The 24,502-nt window shown below is 48.5% G+C and overlaps 1 protein-coding gene across 1 annotated transcript; it reads right to left on the bottom strand.

The window, feature by feature from the left end:
* Positions 1-2,369: 2,369 nt before the first annotated feature.
* On the bottom strand, positions 2,370-4,265 carry LOC144177866 (uncharacterized). Its single transcript, XM_077705446.1, has one exon. The coding sequence runs from the start codon at positions 4,263-4,265 to the stop codon at positions 2,370-2,372; it is 1,896 nt and encodes a 631-aa protein (XP_077561572.1).
* Between the last annotated feature and the right edge of the window lie 20,237 nt (positions 4,266-24,502).

Here is a 24,502-nt window from a genome sequence, read left to right as displayed (position 1 = left end):
CGTTTTGACCATGCATCCCAAAAGCACGTAGAGCATCCCATGAATGACCCTAAATTACTTGAATCTGTAGCAGATTGCTTAAAGGGACACTGAAGTGATTTATGAACATTGCGGGATTACTAGCGCAAGTTGTAGTCCGTTGTCCATAGGCCATGTTTCGACGACTCTGAGTGCGTTTACGTATTTAGTATTACGAATGTATTTAGTTTACGTATTTAGAACGTATTTAGTAGATGCTCGTAAAATGCTTTCCTCCTCTCTGAATCCTCGCCCATTTTCTGTGGCGTTTTCGTGTGACGTCAGGAGGAAATTACTTGGCTTGACTCCGCTACTGCATGGCTCGCCGACCTTCCAACAGAGTCAGTCGGCCCAGCGTTTATGGTACAGCGTTTAGTCCGCCGGCCGCCGGCCGCCGACGGGTCGTCACAATTCGTTCACTCAGTTGAAACTAAGCCACAACACCTTTGTGAATGGAAGAATGTGCGTTTCTTTAGTTTGTTAGTTTGTACACTGTATCTGGCTCCAAGTCCAGGTCACTCCACACAAGTGCTGCACAAGCGCACATCCGACGCTTTTTGCTGACTGGTACGCTAGTAGGAAAATCTAAGGACACTTCAAGGCGGGAGGAGAGTCAGCGGAGTCAATATAGGTACTGAAACCTCTACGGTACAGCGTAAAACTAGGGAGCAGGAAGCACTTTTTTGCACTGGGTAAACAAGCGCAGCAGTCAGCAGCACGACCACACATCTGCGAACGGTTTTCCGTCTAAGAAATGCAATTGCTAGACGTGAGATATTGTGGAAATTTGGGGGACGCTTACTGCATGAGCGCTATGCAACAAATAGTCACATAAGCTGCCTCAAATGCTAAAACTAAATAAAAGTGTAAACTGGTTATAAATTATATTCCTTATATTTCCAGCGCTGCCCCGTGGCCGAGTGGTGTTTGCAAGTCGCAAGTTCGAATCCCCAAGGGTACGTTATCTTTTCTTTTTGCTGATTTTTTTAGTTTTCGGCCGGTGTTTTATATTCTGGGTTGACCATTCTTGGGCCGTAACGTTCACTGCTCTACGAACGAGTTCACAGAACACGCGCAGACTGACACTGGCGGGCTAGCGAGTTCTCGCTGGCGTGCTGCTGCCATAAGCACCGACTGCTTTCGGGACGTGGGCACAGACAGGCCAGAATCAGCAGACCCTTGGCCGGGTGCGAACACGCTTTTTACGATACAGGCATGAGTGAGGCAAGCTCCAAATATGGGGGGAAATCACATGGCATTTGAGCGTCTGAGGTGATGTGCTTATCTTACGCATTTTACAGCCGAGAACATGGCAGAAGCGTGGTATGACGATTATTTAGATATCGAGAATGCCCATCCAAGAATAACGTCGGATGTCAAGCATCTTTACAGAACCGAAACCGAAACTTGTCTGAATGCTAATCTTGGACATCGTCCAATCACGCTGCACCTCCTCCCGACGTTACAGCGTTTAGTTGGTGCGGCCGCCGCAGACCGCGCATGGTAGTTCTTCTTCTTTCGGGCTTTATAAAGTAATTACCGGCTTATCAACCAGATAAACGATGAAAAGTGTGTTAATTTGAGCCAGTCTACGCAGTGCAAGCAAAAACGGGAGCTTGACAAATTTTTAATGGGTGAGCGACATCCGCTTTCCTTCTGTCTTCTCTGCGAACTTTCAAATTTCAAACTTTTCGGAGTTTTAATCGCTGAAGCTACATCTACATCTGGGCTGTGAGGCGCGCCGTAGTAGGGTGCTCCGGAATAATTATGAAAACATTTCTGGTTCCCTTTAACCTCGGTATGCTTAACGTGAGCGTTTTCGCTTTTCGTTTCCGTCTGAAAAGCGGCCACCACGACCGGTATGGCGCCTGTGTCCTTGGGTTCAGCCGCACAACGCCTCAGCCCCTGGGCCACCGCGGTGGGCCTTGGTGAACATTCAGTGGGGATTGCTGGCCATGTACTTGTCATAAAGCCTCGGGGCTGTTCCACAAAAGGAATGGGCGCCCCTAGGACCCTAGACCGTCACCTAAAACCAATGGCTCCCTCTCTACAGTGCGTCTGTAACTCTTGCAATGGTGGATTTCTCTTCTGGACTTCCTCCGGGAAACTGTTGCAACCTGTATCTTTAGGTCTTTCTAAAGTGTACCAAATGGCATACAATCGCAATTACAAAAACGTCCTAAAGCTGAATTTTGCACGTTAGAGCGGGTATAACCACGAAAAAACCAACTCTGCAAACTCCAAATGCGAATTCGGGGACTTTATTTGCATTCTTTTCTACCAACAGCGTAGGCTACACGGCATCATTTCTTAATTGCCATGCATTATTTGGTTATCGACATTACATTGTCTCATGGTTCCACGGGATAGGAGTCAGTGGTCTGCCTGGATTCCAGCAACTCTGGTTTGCACCTGCAGAATTTGCTTTCCAAAGTGGAGGGGAGGCAGCGGGAACCGGGCCCATAGGTGTCTACTCTTTCCAGCTGTTCCACAGTGCGGCCAGACCAGATGCTCTTGTCTTGGAGCCATCCGTGAACGTAGAATTTCGCCACAGGTAGCGGCTCTGTCTCGAACCAGAATTCGAATAAATGCAGGCTGCTCGCGTTCACACGTCGCACCTTAACGGGGCCGGCCTTGGCGAGCTTCCAGACGACGCACTTCCCAGGGAACGTGGTGCGCAATAGGTCGTTGACGTAGTCCACTACCGAAAACGCCAGGTAGGATTTGACGTCCAGTAACTCCGTGACTGAGGTTTCCTCACCGTCGCATGCGCAAAACTGCGGCAGGATAGAGGCGTCTGCGCAGGTTCTCTCCGGTGGGACCCTTTGAAATAGGCTCAAGCCCCGGTCTGTTGGTCGCGAGTGGAAACGGGGCAGCGTCGACAGAGCCAGCAACGTCGCGTGCAAATCGTACGCGGTGACCAGGCGGCGCTGATTGACCTCGAGGTTGGCGGCGGCTTCCGGGTACTGATGCAGGAAACGCTGCGGAAGTGCAAGCAAGCAGACCGGAAGCTTGTCCTCGTAGTCACCGAGATCAGTAAGACGGTAGTCGCCGTAACGGGCACCATGGTCCGCCATTACCAGTAGCGCGTTGTTTTCCATGATCCCGCTCGCTGCGAGGCTTCGGAGCGTAGATTCTAGCGGCAGGTCCAAGTAGCCAGCATCGTTGATATCTTCGTGTGTCATATTCATCAGCCATAACCAAGCAAACATCTTCTTGTTGAGGGTTACGACATCAGAAAAGTATTTGAGCGCTGCGCACGGGGACAGGGCGGGAGGGACTATACTGCCAAAGTACGGATAGTAATCGCTCGGGGCTTCACGAAAACCCATTCCTCCAACATAGACGAAAACTCCGGAATTTGGACATTCATCGTGGTAGATCGTCGGGAATCCTTTCTCCTTGTACACGGCCATCAGGTGAGGCAGCCCGTCGAAGTTCCGTCGTCTATATCGGGTACGGACGAGATCACCACTCATGCCGGTCAGCAAGGGAATCACGTTCGGCATAGTGTTCTCCCCGACTTTATTATATCCGAGCATCTCAAACGCACCCCGTTCTTTCATGAACTGCCGTGTTCTCGGAAGCTGGCGGAAGGAGTTGGACCTCGACACAGAGTCGAGGCCGATTACTACGACGCCGATTTGTTCACGAGACAGCGGCTTCGTATTCCTCCTCTTTGGCAGGAAGTAATGTCGGCCGAAGAGCTTCTTTTTGCCCGCGTTGCACCACAATAATATGTACTCGTCGGGAATAGGCTCACCGAAAACAACCGGGCGCGGCGCTCCGTATACGGCGTTCAGATCAGGAATGGCTGCTGTCAGGTTTCTCGTAAGCGGAGAGTACTGACAATGCACGTCCTCCGTAGACACACCGTAGCGGCGTTGGAGAAGTGGACCGTTGAGCTCGGGTACGTCGTACCGAACGAACTTCACGGGATCGTCGGGATCCTGGCACAGCGTCTCGTTCCGCCACGTGTCCTTGTAGTAGCGCTTCTGCATGCTATGGTCGAACGGGTCGTGCGCAGCCAGCTGGCATCCGGGTGTGTCGATCAGCAGCCCTAGCCGCCAGAACTTGGCGGGCGTCCAACCGGCATACCTTGTCCCACAGTATTGCCAAGAAAGCAACGCTGCCAGAACGACAAACGTCGTGACAAGAAAGGTGCGATGGTGGTGGTGGTGGCCCATAAAGTGGCGCAGAAAGGTGCGATGGGCAGAAAAGTACCAGCGCTGCTTCGATGTCGCCATTCCAAAAATGATGACGATGACGATCAGCTCACCGAGTCTGGCACGCTTCCTAAATTGGGGATTGGCCGGTTGTATACGAAGATCGGGGATAAAAATGACTAGAAGAAAGTGGAACCAAAGAGGAGTGGAGATATGAAGACGTAGTTAATAATACCAGGATTAGAAGGCTTCATTCTTTATTTTTTGCAAACAACTTCATTCTTGTAAAAAAACAGGGGGCAGGGTGACCCTTGCCTGTTCCTCCCCCTGCAATACGCAGCCCGGGGGTTGCAAGAAGCAAAAAGCCGGTCGGTCGTTTTTTTTCCGGTATTTTATTTTATTTTTTATTTATTTACTCTCAAGGCACATGGGCATTACAGAGAAGAGTGGGGGGTCAAACACTCTACAGGCAATGCAGCAGGAGTTTGGTTACACATAAGAAACATATTTATATATTTGAAATATACACATCAACTAGTAATATAATATTGCTTCACGTCATTTATGGCGCGTTGCCACACTTCTTCTATTTTCCCGTGTCGAAAAATCTTGGCCTCTCTGCGGGCTGCCAGACTACGCCAGGAAGTTTTAACGACGATAGTCTTTCTTGGGCTACTTAAACACAGAAATTTTTGTCCGTCTGTATGTCTGTCTGTCTGTCTGTCCGTCTGTGACTCGATTCAGCCACCCGGCCAAACTGAAACAGAAGCTGCGCAATAGTCTTATGTACCCACAGCCAAATCTAAACCCCTAAATTCGGTGCCACTGTTCATACTTGTCAACATTGTTGAACAAGAACATGACATTACTCAATAATAAGGCAGCAAATCACCACGTAAGTGATATTTGCAGTGTTCCTTTATTTAAAAAAATATGGATGCTTGGTTTTTGTGATAGCAAGTGAAATACTACACCAACTACAGAAAATCGTCGCCTTGTGTCGCCCGCACTGCTATAGCTCCTGGCGGTATTTAAGAAATCAAACGCAATAGCAACGAAAGGTTCCACTAGATAGGTTCCACGTTCCGCTTGGAACTCTCGTGGAGTAGGGCAACGTGGTTTTATAAACGTTGTAGCAGGGTGCCTCGAATCACGCGCGTCTCCGCCGTAGGGAAGCGCTAGCTGGCATCGAGGCAGTCTACTTGGAGCAGTGGAACGCGGTAAATTTAAACTGGCTCGGGCAAACCTATAGCCTGTTATCTTGGAAGGAACGAGGCGGGAGAGGAACAGCATGAGAGGTGAGCTGGAAAGAAAAAGGACGCATTTACTTGCCAGGGCCTCCAGTCGACTGTCGTATTTCGTCGACATTAGCAATGAAAGGAGCAAATACGCGGCCATTTTTTGGTTGGGCAGCCAGCAGGCTCTAATCTGGAAGAAATAGCAGGTGAATATGTTAGGATACGACAACAGAACTGAAGTATGCGGTGCGATTAGTGAGCTAACGGCACCGCAGTTGTGATTCTGAAATGTTTTTTAAAGAGACCGACAACCGAGTTTTATGAAGTATATGTTCTCTGCCCCAAATTAAAGGACATCCAACCTTGGGATAAGCGGTTTTCCCTTGGAAGTCTTATACCGTTTGAAAGCGGATTTTTTAGATCTACTAACTTTACGTATGGTACCATTACTGATGCTGGCAACCGTGGTAATGAACCAAACGGCAGCAATGGAGGAAAGGAAACTTTAGGAGGGAGCGTCACGAGACAACCATGCAGCTTATTCATAAAACATAAAATAACAAATCTTGCAGGAAGTGCCCCTATAATGTGACAAGCTCGCGCTAAACCTTACCTGGCCGCCACACAGGCTGTAGCGTGTGTGCCGCTGTTCAATGTCGTCTGCTACGCCTGTTGTAATAGGTTGTAATAGAGGAAACGTACGTGTTTTGTCTTCAACTATTTGTACCTGTTTATAGTCATGAACGAAAGAAATGCGAACACGATATAATGAACCGGAACATACAAATAGCGCGGATTTTTTTCCATGCAGGTCAAATTTGATGCATGGTTTTATTACAGTATCAAAGTTGCGAAATGTGGCTTTCAAAATATTCCAATAGCGTGCCCTTTTGTTGTTACCTCCACGAACTGTAGTTTTCAATTTGGCGTGTTCTGGTTCATATTAATACGTAAGTATTTAATTTGTCGATGACTGTTCGTATTGTGTGTCTGCCTGTGAAATGTTTGAGGCAATAAAAATTTGCTCCGAGCGTTCGGAGGTCTTCGTGTTCAGTCATCACTTCACCCGTGATCTGGAGTATTTAAAATAGAGCGGAATAAAATCAGAATTTCGGACAGTTGGATATATACAAGATATAAACTCCGAAAAACATCGAAATTTCGCTAAACAATAAACCTCGAGAAACACCCTCCAAATTTTACCAAAAATAAACTCCGAAAACCCGGAGCCCCAGATATCGGCAAAGATAAATGGAAGACGACAAGCTCAGAAAGGAGAGGAAACATCAAATTTTCTGCGCTATTTGTGAAACTTTGAAGTTTTTCCCGAATTTCATCACGAATACGTCAGACAGGTTATCAACATTTGCTTGCAGAAGGCGATTTACATACAGGGGAAGAAGTGATTCTATTTTCGTGTATTGCCAAATCATCAAACATGGTGTCGTGAAATAGGCTTCATGCGTACAGGTTTTAAACCAGGTTCCTACAGACACAACCGAGTTGATGTTTTGAGAAGATTATAATTCCCAGTTGTAATGATATAAGATATCAACGCGGAATCGCTGAACCAAATACCAGTAGGGACGCTTCAAATGCCTGCAGATATCTCGCTTGTGACTGAAATATTGCCTGAATTTGGTGCACGTGCCCGAACATAAAACTCGCCCAAAACCCGCCCAACCGCCAAGAAAAATATTTTTCTAGCCAAACCAAAACTAAAGTCGCCCAATCTGGCGCTTTCTCGCCCAACCTGGTAACCCTACTCCGCTTTCATCTATGGCCAAGCTCGCGTGAACGCGGCGAGTCACGTGGTCAGGCAGCGACCCAGCTGCGGATAGCGCATGCGCCAAAGTGGCAGCGGTGGCGGTGGCGGCGGCGGCTAGCGAACGGGGCCGTGCGAACGGAGTCTTCGACAGAGCTCCGTTCGCACGGAGCTCTGTCGTCAAACAATTTGACGACAATTTGACGGAGCTCTGTCGTCAAACAAGTTGTCGTCAAACAATTTGACGTTGCAGTGACAGATGATGATGTGAAGCAGAAGGAGGCAATGCTACCAGCTATTACGTATGTAGCTGGATATTGCGCACACGCTGCAGTGAAAAAACTTGCCTGTTCTTCATGCCGAGAAAACTTGGTTGTTGAGAATCGGAGCATTGAACTGGAAGATGATGTGCTGATTGCCAATGCAACACGGGGTGGACTGAAATTTCCACAGCCAGTAGTTGTTCATGCTATGCTCATAATGGAAATTGTCCTTGATAAGCTAAGAAGTGCGAAGTATGCATCCAAATTTTTTGCTTGTGCAAAACAAAAAGAAGTGCTTGTCAGCCTCACGACTTCCCTTGTTGAATGTAACGAAGACTTGGACTTCTGCGATGATGGCCACTCACCTGAAGTAGTGCTAAACTATGTTCTCAGTGCTGCTGCTAATACACTGCTGAACAATCTGTGTAAAGTGCAGAATAACAAACTGGCTGAAAGCAAGTCTAAAAAGCGGAACAAAGATGAAAGCAAGCCGACTGAAAACAAGGCTGCGAAGCGGAAGCTGAACACTCTTCAAGCATAATCCTTGTTCTGAAGAATTATTCTGCCTGCATGCATTTTTGTGTCATGAATAAATGTGTGTCGAAAGAAAATTTGTACCTGTTCTGAACTGCATGAATTAGCCGTGCGTTCTGTTACAAAATTCGTATGCTTGTCTGAGAAGTTCCTGATGAATTATCTCAAGCCTACCTTCTTTAAACATCCTGAAAATATCCGGCAATACAAATATTTTCTGTATCGTCAAAATCGCAAGGAGAAAAAAAAGGCTATGTAGGCAAAACTGCATCTTCGAATGAAAAACTTTGGAAGTATCAGGTGAAGCCAGCTTTTAGGCATATCTCACTGCGATGACGTCACGCATCCCTGCGCAGGCCTTCTCTAGTTCTAGGTGGTGTTGGCTCCGCCCGGCAAGTCACGTGATGCGTCGCCAAGTGTACGGCGCAGCTGACGTCAAATGAAGCAAGCTCAAATTCCCCGCAAGAAACAAACGATACTATAGTCGTCAATAGAGCCCGGTATCACTTAAGCATATCAGACAATTCTCGCAATTCCTGTAGGTTATTTTCAACAGCGAAGATGTTTAGCAATTTGTTGATTCCGGCGTTTCGCAAAGCTCAACATAATTAGAGTAAAGAAAATAAATCAGCAGCACCGGCAGGATTCGAACCTGGTAAATCAACGGAGGTAGAGCCAGTCGCCTTACCCATTCGGGTACGACCATTTTTTTTCCCCCTCTATTACCTTTTGGTTTCACACAAGACCCGATACGAGTAGATATTCGGCTACCGCCATGAGTCATTAATCGAGAGTCAAACGGCTTACTCACTCGGCTGTGGGCTGCGGGGAGAGGAATCGCGTCACCTGCTCGACAGAGGAAACATTGGTCTCCTCGATTTGGCTACACTTTCTGCACCAGTTCAGGCGGTGCAGCACTCGCGCACTCGATTTGCCAGTGCACCTTGCGCCACCTGCACTTCAGCCCTCGATTTGACGCCGTGCTGCACCAGTTCTTCTACACTTCTGCACTAGCCCCTGTGCGAGTTCTCGTCTCGTGCAAGGCGTAGCGTGCGAAAGAACTGGCGCTGCACTTGCACGACACTTTTGTGAACTAGTGCAGAAAGTGTAGCCGAATCGAGGAGACCAATGATAGGGTCCACATTGCACCTGCGGGCGCCTAGTTTGAGTATGCGCGTTTCGTTCGTTCGTTCGCTCGTTCGTTCTTCTTCTTAAATTCGCTTCTTCTTCCCCGCTAAAGCAACAAAGATGGAGTGAAGGTCGTTTCCGCAGCGAAGAAGAAGCAAATCGGTTACAATCGTGGGCTTAAACCGTCGTGATGGTCGTTAAAGGGGCCATGAAGAGAAAATACAACTTCGTGTAATTTGAAAGAACTAGGATTCAGTAACTCACTCAGCTCCATTACAGCCCCAAAAGATGTTTTTTAACGAAAAAAAGAGCAAGAAGTATTTAAAAACTTTGAAATTTTGCGCCACAGTGACGTGTTATGAGCAAGAATGACGTCATACGGGCCAACAAGAAAACATAATTTTCAGTGCGTTAACTGCACGTTAGCATTCACTTGATGCGGTCAAATGAAACTAGAGGCCCCATTACAGACGTCCAGTTATGTGTCGTCGCGACAGGTGAGTTAGGCGGCCGTCAATCGCACAGACAAGGTTCCGTGACGTCGTAGAAAAGTTGCGGGAAATTGGCTAGGGGGTCGCGACTGCTTCACACGTTTTCTTTAATATCTCCGTTATTTGTTCGAAGATTGCGATGATATTGGTATCATTGTTATCGGGACTAAGCAGTCTTTACAATAAACCCAACTTGTATTTTGTCTTCATGGCTCCTTTAAGGTTGCGCACATCTTCGCTACCTTCAAGTCTAAGGCGTTACTGCGAGCTTCCTTCATTTGTTTTATGCTTACGCGTTTCTGTGTGGACTTACTGAGGAAACCCCTCCGTACATTTGTGATGCTTCATGTGCCACACTTTTGCCGCATAAAAATGCTATTAATAAAAGCCGCTAGGACCCTGGTACTTCGAAGTCAGACTCAAAATCAACATTTTACCCTATGAATCTTGTCATTCTACCAAACCACTTCTGTATGGCATAAAAGGCAACTCTATAGGAGCTCCGTGTATACCTTTCCTTAGGGGTTCATGGAGTCTTATGGAGGTATCTTTTAAGAGTCCCTAGGGCCTCCATACTTTGACGACTTTAGACTGCTCGCATTGCTTCGGAGGAAAAAAGTCCTACCAGCTAGCCATTTGTCTACAGTAGTGATCCGTCTGTAGGGGATGTGTGTATCTCCGCTGTTTGAAATGCCTCCGCATTTTTAACAGCATAGCTGTTAAGCTCTTAGTTCCACCGTATACGTTTCCTAGAAAAAAGACGAAGAAAACAGACACGGCGCACACGCCGAACGAGATGGCTGCAAAGAAACTGGATGACATAGAAAAGTTGAACCTCTGAGTCAGGTACCACCGCTTCATTCATTACGGCCTCTTCCCGCACGATTCAAGTAAGGGGGTCATTCACGGCATCCCTATAGCCACCCCACTTTGAAATTTTGGACAACCTTCGTATGCCGGGCGACGAATTCGCAGCATGCCGGCGCCTATGATAAGCAAGTTCCGTAGTCGTCACTATCCTCGGTCCAAAGGACCTCCCCCCCCCCCCCCCCCGCCCCCACTTTATTGACGGAGGGGCAAAGACACAATGCTACCTATATAAGACCACACCTTCCTGTTACAAGTGCTACCAACAAGGACATCGGTCATACGTTTGCCACACACCGGACGTGGGGAGTGTGCGACAAGTGTGGAGTGCGCGACCCGTAACCAAATCACTTGTGCCACCCCAAGTGTGAACTTTCTCAAGGAAATCATGTCACGGCTACCAACGGCTGCCGTTCGAGGTTTAAAGAGCCGTGGCTTGCACCTCAAAAACGCCGAGAAGGAGAACACCTCGACACCACCAGCAGATCAAGGAGCACGAGCAGGAGACCCCAACGCCAGCTTATTCTAGTAACGTTGCCCCACGCAGCAGCCGTTCGGAGTCATCGAAGCGAGGTGGAAAGAGCCGCTCAAGGTCCAGATCCCGGACTAGATACTCGCCACTGCCACCGAAGGACGAGGTGACACAGCATCACCAGGGGAGCTTTGACGTCAATTCTCTCTCCCACTGCTCTACCCGCCAATTCTAAACCCCGGTGCAATGAATGCGAGAAACTACATCATGAGCTACAAACACATTAAGGAGAAATACAAAGCCTCAGGACTTTAATAACAAAGCAAGCTCCACAGCAATCGGCTCCCCAAAAGTACAAACAGTTGTTCTCGGAACAATCAAACCACACGCAGAACAGCAAAAGCCCCTCACACCTCCACAACCAGCCAGTGAACAGAAACGTAAGATAGAGACATCCAAACCACTGGATATCGGATAACAGAACAATTTTATAACGAAACAAAAATTTCAGATGGCGTGACAGAACTACAAGAAACGCTGCGAGATACGCTCCCAGCAGTAATTTCCCAAATGAAACAAATGAGCAACCAGTCGACACAACTGAGGGAACATAATCAAAATCTGATCGCCCGGGTAGAATGCTTGGAACGACAACGGCAAACGCCCACGAATCACTTTGCTCGAAGAGAAAAGCCGTATACAGAAGACCAGAAGCGAACGACGCGACCCCTACGGAAATCAAAAACACCGGATATGACGACTCCCTCTAAAACCAAGCCACAGACAACTCCCTAAGCTAACTATTTGGCATTGGACTTTCCGCAGCTTTAAAAATAAAAGAGGCGATCTCCTACAGTACGTTTCCCCCCTCTCTGATCATCCAGATGTCATAGCCCTTCAGGAAACAATCCCAGTCGTTAAACTGCCGGGCTACTTAACTATCACCACGCATAGCGGGAGAGACGTGTGTACGCTCATTATAGAGGACACCACGGCCATACAGCATCAACTAACCACTCATAGCCATGATAACATCCTCGTGGAATTAATTGCACAGAAAACGAAGAAAAAAATTGGGCCCATCTCCCCGCGAGGGGGACTTGAGTAAATGCGTCGTATAGGGGGGGGGGGGGGGGGTGTATTGCGTTAACGTTTAGTGTTGGGGAGTTGGTGGTAGTGAATGCGTTGTATAAGCAGCTTCTTGACGTAGTTTGAATGAGTCAAGGATATAAGGCGCGTTCGTAGCCTCCCATTCTGTGTCGGCTTTGTGGTGCAGTGGGTAGAGCACCATGTACATTGCGTTCCGCCCGCAGGGTCGAGGGATCGAAACCAGGCGCCGGATAGTATTTTTTTATATAGTGTAGGGGGAGGGGTGCGGACAACGACGGTGCGGACTACGACTACGGACGTCAACGCGGGTGACATCGTGAGTTACTGAAATGCTCTGCATTTAAAAAGAGCACATGCGTCCTCAAAGTATATTGTCGCCCTAAAAACCACCCCACCGGATTGGCAGAGATTATTCGTCAGGCTATGTGTATCGCAGGGAACAACCCTTTCCTAGTCACCAGGAATTTCAAAGCGGCACACATATCAAACAAATAGGGGTCGCGAACTCTTGGCTATCATGGATGAAGAACAACTTATTCTGCTCACCGAACACCACCTACCGACCAGAATCGGCACGACCACGGTAGGAGACACATGCCCCGATTTTACGCTGGCAGCCGACGCTACAAGAGCTACATGGCATGAAATTGAAGAGATCTCGGAAGTGATCATATTATTATGGAAACTGTGCTTCGGGGACCTCAACATAGAATAAATCTAGGCGAAGTCAAATTAACCGAATGGTACAGCTTCAGAAAAGCCAGAAGCCAGGCGCAGCAAGAAGCCATCAAAGACATTAAGCAATCGGCACTAACGTTAGCCGCAGATGACAACACCTACACCAAGAACATTCAGACAAGCGCATCGAAACGCCGGCAATTGAAAACCCTCTCGCACACTAATGGGAGGAGAGAATTAGCTCACTGCGGAGGTGGAAACGCCAACGCCATAACAAAAAGCTTCGACGACGTATTTCACAAATCAACACTGAGGCAGCAGCATATGCAGCAAAGTTATGCCAGCAAAACTGGGCCCCCATGTGCGATGGCCTCAGTGGCAGACATAGCACCTCCAAAACGTGGAACCTCCTTCGCTACCTCAAAGATCCGACCCGGAGTAAAACTGAAACTTGCAAGACAATACAAACGATAAATTTCAAGGAAGCGAGCAGTCACTCATCACGGCGCTTAGGGACAGATACCTCCCTGAAGTACAACAGGATCAGCTCCATCGTTACACAGGAGCCCCTAACTTGGAACTAGACAAGTCCACCACCCCGGAAGAGGTACGCACAGCACTTCTCAAACTCCGCAGAAACACCACTACCGGCAAACACAAGATCACCAATAAAATTGATCAACCTGGACGACACTTCTATAGAGCTCCTCACTAACTATATGAACGAGTGTTGGGCCGATGGTAATCTTCCCAAAGAAGAGAAAGAGGCGGAAGTGAGGCTTTTGCCGAATCCGCAGAAAACACCATGTATAGAGAACCTACGCCCAATTTCGTTAACATCTTGCTTCGGGAAGCTCATGCAGCAAGTCGTTCTACAGCTACTTCAAAACTACCTCGAGAACACAGATCGCCTACCACACACAATGGTTGTATTCTGGTCAGAGCTGTCGACGAGGACGTACTACTACAATTGAAAAAAGAAATTTTCGAGACTGCAAGAAAAAATACACCCAAGCCTATTCTCGCACTTGATATAAAGGGAACATATCATAATGTAGCCCACACAGCTATATTCAGAAATCTCGCCTCCTTATACGGCGGGGAACGGACATACGGCTACATTAGAGATTTTTTTTTGACAGCCAGAGAGGCCATCCTCAGAGTCCATCCTCCAGAGAGGCCATCCTCACCTGCAGTACGACCCCCTCAAACATTAAAGCAGAGGCACACCGCAAGGCGCTGTATTATCTCCGATACTGTTTAACATCGAAATGATAAATCTGCCTCAAAAACTTGGAAGCATTCCAGACATAAAACATGGTCTATATGAAGACGACATCACAATTTGAATATCCAAAGGCACGGCGAAGAAAATACAGGAAATATTGCAAGAGGCTGCAGTTGCAGTACGCACGTACGCCAAATAATGGGGACTCGCCTGCGAGCCCACAAAAAACCGAACTCCTGCTGGTGCAAAAAGAAAATTCCTTCGCACTTCCCCGAGGGGGAGAGTGTGTAAGTGCGAATGCACGGTTGTTGATTGCGCGATTACGGTGGATATCGTGATCTTGGAGTGGAGAGGAGGCGCCCAACACCCGCAGTCACTGAGCGGAGAGAGGAGGAGGAGAGTAGCGCCCACCGTTACGGCGAGGGCTGCACGAGCGCCCGCTACGCGAGCGAGAGCTTTCCTGCCCGAAGTGGAGAGGAGGCGCCCAACACCCGCAGTCACTCAGCGGAGAGAGGAGGAGGAGAGTAGCGCGCGCCCATCTCCCCCCGTTGCTAGGGAAGACGAGGAGGAAGACGAGGAGCGCGCGCACCCGCAGCTGTTGCTATGCGGACGACGGCGGCGGACGATTCAGGCTCGCTTAAGAAGTGCATTCGCACTTAAAACGCCATGACCCAGCTTCATCGTTCTACATCATGATGGGCGATATATTTATAGAACCCACGGATCACATTAAATTTTGTCAGCATGACTTATCATGCCGACAATTTGTGTACTGGGCAGTGTGTTTTGTGTTGTCGCCAAGCAGGCAATAAAGAAAAAAAAAAGACTGGCTGCTTGTGTGCCTGGCGTTTTCTCTCCCCCTCACTTGGCTATGCCCTCTCCGCATCGCTGCACTCTCATTACCACGCCTCGTCCCATGAAGGCCTCGACTAGCGTTACTAGACAAGATGACACTGGCCTCGACTAGCGTCCCTACATAAAGGCTTTTAGAGTATCGGCACTCTTTTCTCCAATTGTTATGTGCCACCGGGATTTTCATTGGTCGTTCGGCATCACGTGATATTTGTTTACATATGGGCGCAGCCATTTTCTTTCGGGCCTCGTCTCCTCTCTCTTTCTCTCTCTCTCTCTCTCTCGCTCTGCTGCGCGAAAGATAGAGCGGCCGGTCACACTGTGCACGTCACAAACGGCGGCGGTCTCGTTGGCAGTGTTGGCAATACTGCAAGCCAGAAACAAAATGGCCCACACACGCTTCTGGGTGCACAAAGTGGCGGTACTCTTCAGCGTAGCTTATTTAGTGACCCTAGCCTCGACCAAGCGCAGTTATTAAAAGGGCGACGCAGCGCGCGTCGGGGTTAGGGCAACAGTTGCGCCGAAAAGTAGGACCCCGCCGCACGCCTAGCGAGTAGAACGGGCTTAGGTGCGTGTTGTCCAAAAGGCTGGTGAAGTGGGGACGAGAGCGGCCGCGAAGTTCAAGAAAAAAAAAAATAACAGCAGATCAATAGAAGGTCCAACTAGGTTTTCGCCTGCACATTCTGAAAAAAAAGTGTTAACCGTCCACCGAAATTTTTTCGCCTTAATTGGAGAATTGGCCACCAGGCCCAGATTCGAACCCATGGCCTCGAGCACAACTCCTGAGCCGCTGAGGCATAGCGGCGGGTCGTTTGAAAGCTTCTTCCGCGTACGTGCTCATTCAAAGTGCTGGTTATTACTGACAAACGCGTTTGTGACCAGCATGCCGCAGTAGAGTGAGCTAACCAAATTGTGGACCCCGTATCAGTACAGACGCTCTTAACTATAGTTAACTCCACGCCTGTTCACCATGACAAACAGGGTTTGACGAGACTGCGTTTGCAACGGTTGAGAATGTTGTAACTGTTGGCGCCAACAATCGTGTGTGCCAATGTAAGTAGGTTTTTCTGCGGCTGTTCATTAAGGATAGACGTCTGTTTCCAATCTGGGTTGAACGCAGTATTAATACTCGTACGTCCCTAACACAAACGAGAACTACACCGCTACCGAAGTCCTCTGCTTATTCCTTCTCTTTTGTTCGGCTCTTTCCGCCATCGCGTGACTTGCGGCGCGTGGGACACTCGATAGCATCGCCTAATGTGTTTGCGGGGCGGAGACACTCATTTCGGGCGCCGTACGCAGCGGGCTTTGATTCTTCTCGGCAGACGAACACTCCCTTTCCTCCCGACACTCCGTCTCTCTGCGGCGTTCGTTCACTGGGCGCTCGAACGCACACACGAATCTGCGCCGCACTCTGGCCGCGAGGCAAGAGCTTTGGCTGCGGCTTCGGCTCCAGTCTCTGAAGCTTTTTGCGGGACGTCGGAATAAAGAACACCAAACTCGTCTGTGCGGTCGGCCAGAACGACGCGCAAACGTCGCGTCGTCTGCGTTGTGAGATGAAGCAGACGATTTTTCCCTTCCCTTTGTTTCCCCGCGTTGGAAACGTCGATCTGTACGCGTGCCGAGATGGGGCAGACGATTTTAGTTACCGTTTTACTTTCCAACCACAGAAAGGCGGCGGGCGAGTTCTAACGACGAAAGGAATTAACTGGGAAAGGTATATTAACCGAGAAAGCGGAAAGAACAAAGTGAAAGAAACGATTCTCATTTGAGTAAGTGTGCGTAACGATTGGGGGCCACGTGGATTTCCGTGAGAACACGGGGGCGTAGTTCAACTACCGATACGAGAAATCGATACTCTTTGCCTGAGCGCCGGTAGTTTCGACGTCTCTCTCACGGCCGTCGAATGCGTGGTGCATACACACGGTGGGACGATATATTGAAATGTGGTTCCTATATTTCGTTAAAGGCGACATCGTTGGCAGGCAACGACGGGAAAGTGGTTACCAGATAAAGAAGCTCGGATTACCAAAAGAAAAAAAAATGAAGTAATGGAATAGACATATACCGCTTGGAATAATTATACCCTGGCATGGCCAAAAGAAACGAAAGCAGCATCTTTGTTCGTCATGAACCAGATGGTTTTGAATTGATTATTTACAAGTCTACGCGTTAGAGCACCACACCCGTACTACAGTGTACTAGTAGGTACAGGAGTACCTTGCGGGAGAAAAACCAATGGAGAGTGCGGGTCCCTTTTGCGATGAAAAAAGTTGTATGGAGCGCAGGCGTTCCCCAGAGAACTCCTGTTGCAGACAGCGCCTCTAAAAGTTTTAAAATCAAAATCAAACGTTATTTGACGGGTTTTATAAAACTTCATTCCATGAAAGGAAGAAGTAAGAGTATTTAGGGCAATAAATACGGGTTAATTGGTCGAACAAAACTTCTAAAACCAGCTGGTAAGCGGTGGCCGACAGGGGCGCTGCTTACAACAGGAGTCCCTCAACAGAAATTTTCTTTGCAAAAGGGACCCCCCCCCCCCTCCTCAATCGGCCCAGAACGACACACCTCTCTGTTCGTAGTACACTGTACCCGTACTGCCTGATCTGTTAGCGAGGACGACTCTTGCGAAAAGGGGCGTATGCTGGTTTTCTCGCCATTTTTCGGATTCACAGCGTTGGTTGAAATGAGTGGCCATTCAGGTGCGTTGTGGCGAATATTCAGACCCATCGCAACATTAGAAAGGTATGGCCATTCATACATCTACATTCTGTATCTACAGCGAAGTTACGGCTATCCAGCGTCATACCGAGCGTAGACCATCAAGTTTCAGCGTAAGGAAAAATTCCCAGGGGAAATAAAGTTGATCCTAGGGCCTCCACGCTTTGATATAAGACGGCCTGCATTGCCCCTGTAAAGTTGTCTTCGCAGCAATGCATTTGTGTTTGGAGGTGAAGGCGATTTTCAAGGGATCGTTGTAAGCTTGAAATTTGTAAACTGGCTTTCCCGCATTGTGAGTTGCACAGTGAACCATGGTGATCTGCAGAGAACGAGCGAGCGAGCAAGATAGAGAGAGAGAGAGAGAGAAAGAGATAGACAGAGAGAGACAGAGAAAGAAACAAATAAAGACAGACAGACAGAGAAAGGAAGAGAGACAAAAAGACAGTGAGTGAGAGAGAGAGAGTGAAAGAGAGAGTTAAAGAGAGATATAAAGAGAGAGAGACACACAGATAGAGAGTGAGAAAGAAATAAATAGAGAGAGAGAAAGGAAGAAAGAGAGAGAGTGAAAGATAGAGAGAGAAAGGGATGAAGAAAGAGAGAGAGTGAAAGATAGAGAGAGAAAGGGATGAAGAAAGAGAGAGAGAATGAGAGTGACAGAGAGACAAACAGAAACGGAGAGAAAGAGAGAGTGAAAGAGATAGAGAGGGAAAGATATAGAGAGGGAAAGAGAGAGTGTGAAGCAGAAAGAGAGAGTGTGAAGCAGAAAGAGAGAGAGAAAGAGAGTGTGAGAGAGAACGAGAGAGAGTGAAGGAGATATCTAAAGAGAGAGGGAGACAGATAGAGAGAAAGAAAGAAGGACAAAGAGAGAGAAAGGAATAAAGAGAGAGAGAAAGAGCCAGAGAAAGAGAGAGAGTGAGAGTGGACGAGATATAGAAAGAGAGGGAGTGAAAGAGAGTATGAAAGAGAGACAGAAATGAGAGAGAGAGAGAGAGAGAGAGAGAGAGAGAGAGAGAGAGAGAGAGAGAGAGAGAGAGAGAGAGAGAGACAGAGACAGACAGAGAGAGAGAGAGATTATTTAACGCGTAATAACCTCAACTGAGGGCCCAGGTCAGAGAATGGTTAGAGCCGCACCTTATACAGGGTGGGGCGACGATAATTGGAGCACATTAAAATTTTCCTGAGCGAACTGCCGCTCGGTTCGTGCTGAAACTTGACACGAAGGTCGTATTTTGTGGTCTGTTGTGTTTGGCACCGCGAACTACGACGGTACTTGGCTGTTTATTCTGAAAATAAATAAAAACAATTTTCGCCTAAACGAAAATTGCGGCCGACTCCGACGTGCGAGCCAGCGCCAGCTGATCTTGCAACGACGGCGCCACCTGGGGTATGCAGAGCGAAACGGGCGTTTGGGATTTACGGTAGGAAGGAGCGAAATGGTGTATCAGACGATCAGACAATGTCTTTTGTCCCTAGTTTACTATGATCACAAATACTTGCTTAACAGCTGATATCAATCATAATAAATTATTCCCATGGTTGACCGTTGGATTTGTTTCCTCCCCTGCATTCACATTTGCTGAACGTCCGTTATCTCTACCAGGTTATCCAGCTCTTCGAAATCAGCCTCACGATTCTTGCTTTGTCCTTGTTTGTTTGTTCTCGTTTAACTTGTGAAGTTTTGTGAGCGTGTTAGGCTCCTTCCTACCGTGATTCCAAAAATATCCGTTTCGCTCTGCATACCCTAGGTGGCACCGTCGTTCCAAGATCAGCTTGCGCCGTCCAAGTCGGCCGCCATTTTCCCAAAGGAGAAAATCGTGTTTATTTATTTTCAGAATGAATAGGCCAGTACCGTCATTCTTCCCGGTGCCAAGCAAAATAGACCGTAAAATGCGACCTTCGTGTGAAGTTTGAGCGTGAACGGAACGGCGGCTCTCTCAGGAAACATTTTTGAAGTGTTCCAATTATCGTCGGCCCACTCTGTACTCCTCTTTCTCGACTTACTCCGCCGCTTCTTTCTCGAGTCGTCTATTCTCCTCGCCCCAAGCGGCGACATCCCCCCCCCCCCCCCCCCCCCCCGCCATTGCGCGATATCGCGCTCTCGACGGTGGCCACTCGTACGGAGCATTATAGCCTGCGCCGTGATTGCCGTAGCCGCGCTCTAATAAAACGTGATTGTCTATACCCACCAATCATGCGTGTCCTTAGCCTACGGCGTAGAGCTCGCGCCCCTGTCCTAACGATTCAACATTGCAAATGCCCAATTGCTTGTATTCACTGGCGAGGCACGCACGCAGGCAACCATGTGAGTGCGCCGTCACTCGTTACGTCTAGATCCACGGGACGGCGGTACTTGTCCGCGCTAAGCACATGACTGTGTTGCCCGTTCACAAACTCTACCTCACCGAACGCAAAGTATTGCCTCGAGTCCAGTGTGAGTGTGATTAATAACATCTCTGTTGACACCACCGTTAAGAATCGGGTTGAAATGAAGCAGACGACGCACGCGGTTTTTTTTTTTTTTTTTCGGCGTGCGGGCGCTGTGGCCCCAGCCGCGCCATGTCCGTGGGGCGTCAACCATGTCCGTGGCCGACGCGCCACGGACATGGCCGACGCGCGATTCCTTTTAACCTTGGGCTGGGCGACTGAATCAAGGGACAGACAGACAGACAGACAGCCAGACAGACAGAAAGACAGACAAACAGACAGACAGGAAGTTTTGCGGTTGAGTAGCCCAGGAACGACCACTGTCTTTAAAATGGTCTACACTATGGCGTTCAACCCTGCCGCCACGACAGATCGATTTATGGGAAAAGCGGACCCGCCGGCGGACCAGCTTAATTTCTAGGGACCGTAATAGGATTTCACCTAAAACATTATATGTACATGGCATCGTGCAGAGCAAAAGCGCACTCTCACAATGCGTTATGTCACAGCGGTGAGCGCATATCGGTGAAATCATGTGCTTGGTTTCGTCGCTAACCTACTTTGTAACCCATGGAATTTATCAAAGCGCTCTGATGGGCTAGTTGGTCTGACATGATGGAAATAAGATTGCGCTACGAGGGCGCGACGACCGAAGAAGACGCGCACACAGCGCAGACTAACAAACTGTGTTGATTTCCCCGCTCAATTATACTACTATCAAGTAATATATTAAATGCAGAGCATTTATTTAACTCACATGTAGCGTCCGATGTCCGTCCGCAACAGCTCAGCGCGCAGGCGCGCCCTCTCCCCCACTCCTCCTCTCCCGCATCACGCTACCCTCCTCGCTCTCAACAACAGGTCCGCACCCCTCCCCCTACACTATATGAAAAAATAATACTTACCGGCGCCAGGTTTCCATCCCACGACTCTGCGGGCGGAACGCAAGGTACATGGTGCTCTACCCACTGCTCCACAAAGCCGACACAGAATGGAAGGCTACGAACGCGCCTTATATCCTTGACTCATTCAAACTACGTCAAGAAGCTGCTGATACAACGCATTCACTACCTGTGGGCGGAACGCGAGGTACATGCTGCTCTTCCCACTGCGCCACAAAACCGACACAGAACCAACACCACGGAACCCCACTATGCTCTGCATTTACACGTGTCCCTCTCGCGGGGGCATGCGACGGAGGATTTTTTTGTAACCAAGAGAATTTTAAAATACAAAACTAAAATCGCAAAAACCAAAAATAAATAGATAAATAAATAATAAAAAACGCCCACTTTAACCATGACACACATGCCGTCTCCAACAGATTCGACCCCATCAAGGAACGCGATTTCTTCGCCCAACAACGATAGTGAAGCAACATTAAAGGGACACTGAAGTGAATTTGTCAAGCTCCCGTTTTTGCTTGCACTGCGTAGACTGGCTCAAATTAGCACACTTTTCATCGTTTATCCGGTTGACAAATCGGTAATTATTTTACAAAGCGCGAAAGAAGAAAAACTACCATGCGCGGTTTGCGGCGGCCGCACCAACTAAGGCTGTGACGTTGAGAGGAGGGGCGCCGTGATTGGACGATGCCCAAGGTTAGCAATCACACAAGTTTCGGTTTCGGTTTCGGTTTCGGTTCTGTAAAACATAACCAATGGCTTTGTTGGATGGGCATTCTCAATATCTCAGTAATCATCGTACCGCGCTTCTGCCATGTTGTCGGCTGTAAAATGCCAAGATAAGCCTCCCAGGACGGCTTGTAGTCGTAGCATTCACTAGCCGAGACCTACGCAGTGCATGAACGCCCTCCGCGTACCCGCAGACGCCCAAATGTCATGCGCTTTTCCCCCATATTTGGAGCTTGCCTCCCTCATGCCTGTATCGTAAAAAGCGTGTTCGCACCAGGCCAAGGGTCTGTTCATTCTGGCCTGTGCCCACTGCCTGCAAGCAGTCGGTGCTTATGGCAACAGCATGCCAACGAGAACTCGCTAGCGCGCCAGTGCCAGCCTGCGCGCGTTTTGTGAACTAGTTCGTGTAGCCATGAACGTTGCGGCCCCAGAAAAGGTGAACTCAATATAGAAAACATCGGCGGAAAACAAAAAAGTTAACTTACAAAAAAAAAAAAGCACGTACCCGCGGAGATTCGAACTCGTGACTCGCAAAACATTTGCGGTGAAATCCTGGCGACCCAGACCGCTAGGCCACGGAGCGGGACGCGAATGGTTAGCTAATATAGAGTATATATTGTACAACCGGTTTACACTTTCATTTAGTTTTGGCATTTCAAGCAGCTTAGGTGACTATTTGTTGTACTGCGATCGTGCAGTAAGCGTCGCCCGAGTTTCCACAGTAGCTCACGTCTAGCAATTGCATTTCGTAGACGGAAAAGCGTTCGCAGATGCGTAGTCGTGCTGCTGACCGCTGTGCTTGTTCGCCCAGCGCAAAAAAGTGCTTCCCGCGCCCTAGTTTTACGCTGTACGGTAAAAATAACAGTTGATTTTACTTGCTTAGTACCTATATTGACTTCGCTGACTCTTCTCCCGCCTTCAAGAGGCCTTATATTTTCCTACTGGCGTACCAGTCAGCGAAGCGTCGCATGTGCAGCGCTTGTGTGAAGCGACCTTGACTTGGAGCTAGATACAGTGTACAAACAAACCAAGTAAAGAAAGGCACATTCTTCCATTCAAAAACGTGTCCTGGCTTCGTTTCAACTAAGCGAACGAATTGCGACCAAGCAATTTTTTTTAACCTCCTTGATTGCGACGACCCGCCGGCGGCCGGCGAACGAAACGCTGGGCCGACTGGCTCTGTCGGCCGGGGAGCCGTGCAGTAGCGCAGCTGTGGCGCAGCCAATTGCCAGCTCATCCCCTCCTGACGTCACACGAAAACGCCACAGAAAATGGGCGAGCGTAAAGAGAGGAGGACAGCATTTTCGAATTAGTTTTTCTACTAAATAAAATCGCGTAAACGCGCCTAGAGTGGTCGAAACATGGCCTGGGGACTCCGGGCTACAATTTGCGCTAGTAATCCCGCAATGTTTACATATCACTTCAGTGTCCCTTTAATGCAAACATCACCCGCGAGCACAATTTCACGCGCCTCTATTATTTCCCGCGTGAACAAGTCATGGCTTCTGGCGATCGCATTAGTTTTTTTCAAAAAATTGAGCACACTTACAATCACGGCAATGAATGCCATGATGCCCGCTTATCGCGTTACTAACATTATTCTTGTGCTCATGTAGTCTATCATTATTACATCTTTCCGTTTGGCCGATGTACGCTGTTTTGCAAGGCAACGGAATCAAGTAAACCACTCCCTCCGTGCAGGCGGCGAACTTGCTTTGGTGCTTCGTGCATCACCCATTCTCTTGTTTTCAAGTGCAGTTGACATGGCGACAAAGATTTGCAAGCTTGTCGGGAGCAGAAAAAAACCACATTCGTCCCTGCACGTCAAGCGATACGTTTGAGGTTGTGGCTGAGCTGGTGGATGTAAAGAATCCACGCGGAATTCCACGCAGGCAACCTGGAAATTCCACGCGGAGCCTGTGTTCTGGCATAACGTTGAGTGTGACCCATACGTCTGGGTGCTAGATCTCAAGGACCTCGCAGCCCGCGGCAAGCGCCGGGCGTCCAGAGCGTGCAGATGTAGCTCTTGAATCTCCTTTTCGTAGCTTTATACACCTGCAGCAAACGTTAACAAAAAAATTCTCAAAGAGTAAAATAACGCGGCAGACAGCTAGGCAACAGCGTGGAAACAAATGCCGAGAAAAGCCGTCCACGTCGGCGATATGTCCCCCCTTTTTTTCTCACTTGGCCGCTATATGGCCCGAGGGTTCGGCGCACGCAGCTCTCGAAGAGCGAGAAACCCTTTACTGGAGTGCTGCTTTAAGCTCGGAGCCGGCGGCAGTTTCGGGTTGCGCCCCCCACGGGGCTTATGTCCCCACTACAGCCCTTTCATATTTCCATTCGCGCTCTTGCTGCTCCTGTCTCTTCTTTGTTCTTTAAACTTTTAAACTTCTTTCATCACATCGCCTAAAGAGAGTTTAAAGAGGTGTGACTAATGATGACGACGGTTGTTTTCTCCCTATTTTACAGAAATACCAGTGTGGGCCTGCCAAAGAACAACAGGAATCGACCATTTAAAGTCTATTCGATTTGTCTTTGTGGACTATAACGCTCTGCTCGGGTGCAGCTCCGAATTTTTTTCCTTAAAATTTCTATTGTCGGGGCAATCCGGACTCCCCACAAACTGCCCGGAGCTATTCTGGACTGGCAAATTACAAATGACAGAGCCCATTAGCTTCCGGTGACTAAAATGAAGCGTCATAGCTACATAAGTGACGTAAGGGAAGTTATTTATACTGTGACAGTGAGCGGTGTTAAATTAAAACGAACAGGTTTCCACTGGTGGAACAGTTGCCATGTTCTGGCCCCTCTGAAAAAAGAGGAGGCATGAGAGAGTAAACTTTATTCAGGATGAGATGATGGTGATCCGGACAGCTCTAGTACAAGCTGTCTTCTGAAGTACAGAAATCCGGC

Source organism: Haemaphysalis longicornis, unplaced genomic scaffold, assembly GCF_048455015.1.
Source record: "Haemaphysalis longicornis isolate Haplotype H1 unplaced genomic scaffold, Haemaphysalis longicornis Haplotype H1 scaffold_33, whole genome shotgun sequence".
Taxonomy (NCBI): Eukaryota; Metazoa; Arthropoda; class Arachnida; order Ixodida; family Ixodidae; genus Haemaphysalis; species Haemaphysalis longicornis.
The sequence above is the reverse complement of the archived record's forward strand: the minus strand, read 5'-3'. Positions and strand labels throughout refer to the sequence as shown.